At 40.4% G+C, this 9,031-nt stretch overlaps 1 protein-coding gene across 1 annotated transcript in view; it reads right to left on the bottom strand.

The window, feature by feature from the left end:
* Nucleotides 1-3,171: 3,171 nt before the first annotated feature.
* Adgrg4 (adhesion G protein-coupled receptor G4) overlaps nucleotides 3,172-9,031 on the bottom strand; it is an 87,341-nt gene continuing 81,481 nt past the window's right edge. Inside the window, exons 20-22 of the mRNA XM_042269267.2 lie at nucleotides 7,125-7,233; nucleotides 6,020-6,174; nucleotides 3,172-3,398 (exon numbers count right to left, since the gene is read on the bottom strand). Coding sequence (XP_042125201.1) covers nucleotides 3,208-3,398; nucleotides 6,020-6,174; nucleotides 7,125-7,233 — 455 coding nt within the window. The 3' untranslated portion in view covers nucleotides 3,172-3,207. The remainder of the gene's footprint in view (nucleotides 3,399-6,019; nucleotides 6,175-7,124; nucleotides 7,234-9,031) is intronic.

Consider the following 9,031-nt stretch of genomic DNA (forward strand, 5'->3'; position numbering starts at 1 on the left):
ATTATCAAGAAGAAATCTATCGGCTCCCCCCCCCACTCCCCTCCCCAGGCTGAAAGGGCTTTTAAAGCTATCTTGATCAATTATCTCTGATCAAGTCTAGCAAATGATGAATAGTTTTCATTTGTATTAACTCATATACTATAATTATTTGTTGCAAATTGACTCATACAGAAACTTTAAAGATTATGAGATTAATTGTTTAATTTTACAGCTGACCTAACTATCCTACTTAATTATAGATTGGTTTTCCAATATCAAAGTTCATCTGGGAATTTAAATTGCTCACTCATTTGTTGATTTAAGCAGAAATTGCCTTTGTGTAAAAGATCTTAAGTTATGATTTTGGTGAAGAAATGCTTACTGATATGACCTCCAGCTTTCCAACGAAAATTTCTAAGGATACATTGAAAAGACAAGATTTCCCATAATTCCAGCTAAGGGGAGGCAAAATGAATCTATCCATTGGCTAAATCTGGCAGAAATTGGTGAAAGCAATTATCGTTCTCACCCTGAGCCCACTCATTTAAACATAACAGCTAAGGAAGGATGACATGCCATCTGTTCCTATCTCAGTGACTGTCAAGGATTCTCAACCCTTGAGTCTTTGGGAACAAATTCTAGTAGTGTTCCCTCTTGGAAAATACTGCTTTCTGCAGTACCGAGGGCACTGTTTCTCCTCCTCCTTCATTCACAACTTCACTCCATTCAGTCACGAATATCCTGATATTCACATGAAAAATATAGAGTATCAGTGAAGTGCTGGACATTCTAAATATGAGCTTATGCTACTTCACTTATTTTACCTAATCAGTCGAGGTATAACCTGGACCTTTCTCTATTGTTCTAGATTCTTTGTGTCCCCTAAATGCTTAAAAGTAATGGCCAGGAAGACACCAATTAATCATAGGCTTGAACTGTTGACAATATAGAAGAATCTTTTCCTTCCCTTTCACTCTTTCCGACTTTCTCATATCCCTAGATGTAAGGTAGATGAGCCATTGCGGATGGTCACAGGCACCTTTTGGATTTCTGAAAACACTGCAGACTGGAGTCCCAGACAGGAACCTCTTGAGCCTTGGTGTTTAGTACCACTCTGTTTCTGCCAGCATGCCCACAGGCTCAGGAGAGAATGGGAAGCCAGATCGCATGCCCTGAAGCTCTAGCAGGCTTTGCAATTTTGTTGGCCAGGGCTGAATAATAAGTATTTGTCTGTAGTATTAGAAATGGACTGGTGCCTTCCTCAAGCTGTCCAGCCTCCAATCCCAGCCCAACTAGAGCCACATCATTTTCTCTCCATGAACCACTTGTCTTCCACCACACCCACGCATTAATCATTCTCTGTTGCCTCATGTGTACCTGACCTCTCTAGTCAAACATCCAGTGGAGAGAGGAGACTAAGTTTCGTGTGTCTAACTTTCCCTCCACGTGAAGGGAATAGTTGAGCATTGACTCTTTATTGAAAGCAGTATAAATTCCTCTCCAGAATTTCTTGGGTCCGTCTTTATACAAAAAAATGTATCAACCATTTTGTGGCCCAGGAAGGACAAATCAAAACATAATATATAGACATTTATCTGTGTTGTCCCTGTGATTTCAAACTGTTATCTAATTTGCAGAAAGTTTATTATTATTATTTTCGCCACAGTATGTCAGGGCATTAGAGACAAGCTGTGAACTCAACATCCTAGTGGCCGCAGAACAATCAGGATCCTATTACTTGTCGATGATAAATACAACTGCGGACATTTTACAGACAAAGATCCCCCCAAATCTAATCTTTGGGGGAATGCAGAGGTTGTTTTGTTGATGGTGCCAATAATATTGTTTTAGATTTCTGAACTGCAACCAAATCTTGTCCTTAATTCTATTTTTGGGTGGCAGTAACTTCATGCTATCAATTTCAAAGACCTATAACATGCGGGACAGTTTGGCACACAGACACACACAGACACACACAGACACACACACACACACACACACACACACACACACACACACACGGGGAGGGGCATAGAATCCATCCAAAACAAATACAAAAGCTCTCTCATCCTGCTTATCCATAAAACACAAAGCCACAGGACTTCACTTTCTTTACATAGCTTGTCATCTTCAGATGGTCCTTCTTTGTCCCAGGTCCTTTCACACTGCTTGTCCTGACCTACCCTTCAATTCTTGTTGTTGTTGTTTTGTTTGTTTATTAATTTTTGTTTTTACATCCCTATTACAGTTTTCCCTCCCTCCTCTCCTCCCAGTTCCTCCCACCTCCCCCCCCCATTTCTCCTCCTCTGTTTCTCTTGGAGAGTCAACAGCTTCAGCTAGTTCCTGTTCTGTTCTGTTCATCAGGACCCTGCTTGCTACCCCCTGGGGGACTATCTTGGCTGAGAAATAGTCCCCACCATGGAATCCCTGCATGTGTGAATAGATGATTCACCCTTTCCTCAGAACATGTTTAAATAAGGGATGTCAATCAAAAGGAAGCCTTGAATGCTGGAGATTTTAGGTTTCTTTTTTTTTTTATGACAGGCAAACAAGGCAGGGATATTTTCTTCAGTTCTGACCTCATGGCTTTCCTATCTGCTACTTCTGTGGGTATCAAGGCAGCTAAGGATCCTGACACTTTGGTCACCTGGAATTGTTTGCCTCTCGGGACAGAGCAATAAAGACCTTGGCCTTGTTTGTTTGTTTGTTTTAGGACATACACACACCACTTTTGAAACAAAATCCCCAATGTTATGGATATTTCTCCCTTAATGTGTCATACATGGGCTTCAAGCTCCTCTTTAAAAATGAAAAAAAAGACCCACTGGTGCTGGAGAGGTGGCTCAGCAGTCAAGAGCAGCATTTACTGCTCCTGCAAAGGACCCAGGTTCGATACCAGCCATCCACAAGGTAGCTCACAACCACCTGTAACTCTGATGTCAATGGATTGGAATCCATTTTCTGGTCTCTAAGGGCTCCTGTATGCCTGTGACACAGATCCATTCACATAGGCACAGACTCATACTCATAAAAACAAATAAATAAAAGGATTGTATTTTCTTCATTGTCTTCTTTCTACCTAGCACAAAGCCTTTAATAAGAAGGTTTTCAAAAAATAAAAAATAACACTGAAGAAGAGAATTATTCCAAGCTTACTATTTACTAAGTAAAATTTCATTCTGTCTCTCCCAAAACAATTATAGAATACAAGGTAGGGGCAGATTTGCTTCACAAATTGAACATTTCCCCCAGTCCAGGACTTGGAATCAGGTGAGCATCTCTGCTGACATTTATTGAAAATGATCTCTGTTTCTGAATGGAATTTGTTTTGATTTCTGCAGGCAATGCTCTTCTTATAAAAGTCGGTGCAGCTTTACAACCCGAGGAAGAGAAAGTATGGGAACAATCATCAAATTCACCTGCGTGAAAACAAAGAACAGTTAAGGCAGGCTCATGAAGGATTTTGCACAAGGAAGACACATATGAAAATATCATAGAATGATGCCGTGAATAAGTAGAAAAGTGAAGGTTGTGAAAAAATATACTGCTAGCATGATTGTGGAGGAGATGAATTCATTCTGACAGCGCCGACTAGGCAACAGGTACCTATGCCAATTAAAGTTAGTATTACTGACTTTCATCTTAAACCTAGAGGAGACCATTCTTCACCAAAGCTTGGAGAAGTTCTGAAGAACACAGCTATATCCCCTATAGATTTGATAGAATTGTTCTGAAAGTTTGAAAGCCCCTGGTAGGACTGTGATTAGTAGATGAAATTGTGCTTGCCACAGTTTGATGGCAGTATCTAGATTTGAGTTTTAGAACCTGTGGCTGTTTTCCTGCTCTGCTGGCAGAGTTATAGCCACAATCTATGAGCACTTTGAAACAGGCCTTAGGCCTCTTGATTCTCCAGGACTATTGCTTGGTATAAGGGAGTGTTAAGATTTTCCAACATGTATTTGCTACTGTTTCCTCTGAAGAAAAATAAATGTACATTTGGGAAACGTTATTGCTAATGAATTAAAATATCCTTGGGACAGTAGGAATACCCTTTTGCAAAACTGACATTTCCCAATCATCCCCAACTATTAGTTACTAAGGAGGTTCCACAAGTCAGGCATTCTTTATACTATGACAATCCAGGGCTTCCAAGAAGAGCAATAAATAGTATTTAGATGGTCAGACTGTGATGGGTACCAGTGGCTAGTGAAAGATTGTTTCCATGGGTACCACTAACTTTCCCATAATAACAATGGAGACTAAGACTATGTAGTGTGATTCAACCAGCCTTATCTGCTCACCCACACTTGCAGCTAGCTTGTAGAGTTATGCATATTAAGGATAGAAAGAATACATCTCTAAGCAGGTCACAAAGTTCAGGGCACAACCTGATCTTGAGCCAAAGCTTTTTTAACACACCATGCAGTTCCCAAATCAGTTATAAGCCTGGAAAATAGAATGAGTTCTTGAAGTCAATGTAAGAAAATCTAGAAGTGAAAGAGGCAATCCTGCCATTAGCACTGCAAAAGTGACAGGTGACCACAGTCAGGCTCTCAAGCTAATCTGTGTATGTGTGAAGCGGAAGCTTCGTGTGACTTTAAGAAAAGCAAACACAGGTTATTGCATCATGATCCAAGTAAAACAGAATGCAGTCAGCCCAGCATCAACTTAAGGATCTTTCCTTCTTTTCTCTCTCTCTCTCTCTCTCTCTCTCTCTCTCTCTCTCTCTCTCTCTCTCTCTCTCTCTCTCTCTCTCTCTCTCTTTCTTTCTTTCTTTCTTAGGTTTTTGAGATAAGGTCCCATTATGCAGCCCAGGCTGGTCTCAAATCCGGGAAACCTTTCTTGGAAGCCTCCTGAGGGCTGAAATTATAGGCATGTGCTACTGCATTCAGATTTTAACTTACAGTTTTCAAAAGTTCTTGATCCTTTTTACTTTCCTTTTATTATTTTTCTTTATTTCAAGAAGGCTTTCCTTTTTTTTTTTTTTTTTTTTTTGGTTTTTCGAGACAGGGTTTCTCTGTGTAGCTTTGCGCCTTTCCTGGAACTCGCTTTGGAGACCAGGCTGGCCTCGAATTCACAGAGATCCGCCTGCCTCTGCCTCCCGAGTGCTGGGATTAAAGGCGTGTGCCACCACCGCCCGGCTAGAAGGCTTTCCATTCTTAACTCATCCCTTTTCTGTAATTTCTCTCTGAATATCCCATCCTCAGGTCAATATTTGTCTCCACCCAGAAGCAGAGATTCCTGTGGTAGTAACTCAAGGAATATTAATGGTAATACTATGAGGCTGGAGCTATGATCTTAGTGATTGTCCATAGGCATTTTTCTTTACCATGATTAAGACTCCCTTTGTGTAAAACGAGAAATTTGATCTAGACTATGTCTAGGGTTCTTTCTGATTTCAATAGTCTGTGACAATTATTTTTAAGACCCTTTGACATGCTGGAGAGATGGCTCAGCGGTTAAAAGCACTGATGGCTTCTTTGAGACAACCTGGGTTCAATTCCCAGCACTCACATAGCAGCTCACAACTATCTATAACTCCAGTTCCAGGAGATCTGACACCGTTACACAGACCTACATGTAGGCAACACACCAATGCACATAAAATAAAAATAAATAAATCATTAAAAAAGAGCCCTTGAAGTTTTTAAACTTTTTGTCTCCTCTCTTCTCGTTAGTCTAACAGCCCATCAGTCTATACATATTTTCTCAGCTAAGAATGAGTCCAAATATAACCATAGAATATAGGTATAGAATATAGACATAGAATATAGAATATAGATATATACAGAATGAGCTCCATATATCTATAGAAAAGCACATACATATATATAGAGATTAGATTTAGTGTTCCCCTGAATATGTATCATAATATATTAATTATATCATACCACATGTAATATTATACAATATAGTAATCTGTCACATTATATATTAATTATGTACTTGCTTTGAGGAAAAGGTATTATCTAAGACTTAACATATAGTCTCATGTTATTGAGTATCTCTGGACACAAATACAAAGTGCCTTGTGCTTTACCATTTGGAAAGTTTATTTCTGAAGGAGTGCTGGGCACGGATCTTATAGATTTGAAAGTGGAATTGGTTATTGTTGACTTGAGCGATGGTGTCAATAATTTGGACTCATGGGTTTTCTTCAGTTTCTTCTGTTTATACCTAACATGTATCCCAAACCTGTTGTTCCCATCTGAAATGACACCAGAAAAAAAGTTAAATGTAAAATTCATCAAATTCTACACTTAAAATGGGTGAGGCTGTGGTCTAGAAATTATACTGCCTTCAGTAATACCATTAAAATATGAAGTCCAAGAAGTCAAATGCTCAATGTTTGTTCATTCTTGGAGTTGGCTTTTCTATGAAATTGTGAGAAGTACATTTGTACAGTGGTGTGGATACACGACAAGCCCATGATGCACTTACCAAGGATGTCTGCTTTCCCTAGAGCATAAGGACTTGAAGGTCACTAATATACCCAGTGGAAAAGATCCCTGGGTGCCACTTGTAGACTCCTAGAGCACAAATGTTGCCTCCCTAAAGGAAGCAGCCTGGGCTTTGAATGGAGACTGAGACAAGCTGCCAAAATTAAAGAGATCATTTGATAATAGAGGAACAGCAGTTAGCCTACACTGGAGATGTCCTCAGGGGAAGTGCCAATGTTGAGAGGCAACATTAGAGGCTACTGTATCTCCCACTTGGCAGAGAGCCCCACCACAAGAGCCACCCAGGCAGCTCACTTGTGAGGCATCTTAGAGATGCTGACATGTTCACTCCACTTGCTGCTCACAGCCAATCAACCCACCGTTGGCTACTGGCCAGGAGGCCCTCTGACCTAGTTCCTGAAACACATTAAGTACTCAGTCACCATTCATCTAACTGAATCACAGGACAGATGACAAGCAACCCAAGCAATCTGGGCCCAAACAAGAGCTCTGCCAGGTTAAAATATGGCCCAAGTCACAGTCTTCCCTTGACTTCCTTCATCTTAGCATAAAAGCACAAATTCATTTTCATGCCATGGAAGCAGCCTCTATTTTGGTAGTCTTGTCATATGAATTCGTTAGGAGACAAATTAATATGATCAATTCTATAAAACATGTACGGTTTAAGATCTCACCCAAGTTGACATCTTACCTGAAAAGTTATCTAGCCGAAACCATCTGCAATGGAGATGCCTTTGCCATTGCTCCCGCACACTCTCCTTCATCACACAGTAAAACACAAAAATGAGGAACCCTAAGCCAGGAAAACAAGATCAGTCTTTGCACCTTCTTTCACAAGTTAGCACCAATCCACTGACTCAGGCCTATTCTTGTCACCATCAATGCTGCTTCCAATCAACCTCAGGAGCACTGTCTTTCTAATATTTTTAAGACCTCCCCAAAGGCAGCAATAGCACAAAGTCAGTATTAAGACTTCACAATCACCACTGTTCTCCCCCTAGTCTGCCATCTAACCTAGAGCATGAAACATAAGGGCTACTAGGATACTCAGGACTAGAGAGAGCACTCAATGTTCCCCATCTTCAGGTACTAACATTCACATCCTTGACATGCAGCATCCTCTCACATACCAATGATATGTGGCAGAAGTTGTGGTGTGTCACTTCATTAAGCTACAAAAGACATCCCCCTGCATCCACCCCCTCTTCAAGAAATCAAGCATCTTTGCCTTGACAACATCTTGGCATTCCTATGCAGATGCCTACATGGTGAGTCCCAGCTTTGTGACTGAGTCTTCTAAGAAGCAGACATTCCAGCCCTGGACAAGGCCTGTAATTTCTGACCCTCAGACATTGTGTAAGATTAGAAATGCACATAGTGTTAAGCTTCTGAACTTGGGGGATAGGTTGTTACACACCCATAAATATCTGAAACACATGATCTTTGGCATAACTGACGCATGTGCAAAGCATGTCCAGCTCTGACTTTGTTCAGCAAGTGAGAGAAGTGCTGGAGATCTCAATTGGTAATGTGAGACATTTTTCATCTCCATCTTGTAAAATAACTCCTGGGGAAATGAAAGTAGGACTTAAGATGATCCTAACTGAAAATTCCCTGGAGGGCTAATTGGATTTCCTCAAGATGGGGGTAGAATTGGCAGGAGTAATTCTTGTCAATACTCTGACTTTTATTTATGGTCCATGCCTAAAATCACTATCCACAAAGCCCTTGCAGATACCTCAACCTGAAAGCACCCTTCCCATTTCTGAACTGCCATAATACTTTGCCTCTCATAATATGTGCCCTACTTAGCCACATAATTCTCTGCATATTGCCCATCTTGTCTTTCAGCTGTCAAGTTTTTGAAGATCTGGCTTCTGTCTCCTTTTCATCTTCATATCACCTTTCCCTTTGCCTCCAGCCCTATGTGTGGCAGCTCAATAGACAGTTGTTGACTTGAACTTCTAGGCATTGACACATAAATTCCCATTGTCATCTATAGCCTCAGCAATATAACAATATACTTGTTTGGACCTCAAAATATATTTTTGGCTCAAGTGCTGTTGGAAATCTTTGTTCTCTATAAAGGGTTCAACTTGCTTCTCTACACTGGAAAATTGTCCTACAGGTAAATTATTCCTGTCTCTCATTGCAAACTGAGCACAAGTCAAAAGGGTAAATAACTTCCAACTTATATAAACTACTACCTTAGTGGAAGTAAATTTTCTGTTGCTAAGTACTGGGGATTGAACATAGGTCCTTATACATGCTTGGAAAATGCTCTACCACTGGACTATATCCCCAGCCCTCATTTTTTTAAACTTTTATTTTGAAGCAAGGTCTCACTAAGTCCCAAGGATGGCCTTAAATCCCTTGCTCTGTAGCCCAGAAAAGGACTTGAACTTGCAATTCTCCTGCTTCATCCTCCAAAGTAGTTGTGATTACAGGTCTGTTCCCTGAGGTCCAGCACAAAGTCAAGAATCTTGGATTGAGGCAAGTGATAATCTGCTGAAATTTATATTAGTTTGATGATACCTCCCACCAATTAAGTTCAGAGGAAGGGCTTTGTTTTAAAAGGATGCTGACAAACA

This window comes from Peromyscus maniculatus, chromosome X (assembly GCF_049852395.1).
Source record: "Peromyscus maniculatus bairdii isolate BWxNUB_F1_BW_parent chromosome X, HU_Pman_BW_mat_3.1, whole genome shotgun sequence".
In the NCBI taxonomy this organism is placed as follows: domain Eukaryota; kingdom Metazoa; phylum Chordata; class Mammalia; order Rodentia; family Cricetidae; genus Peromyscus; species Peromyscus maniculatus.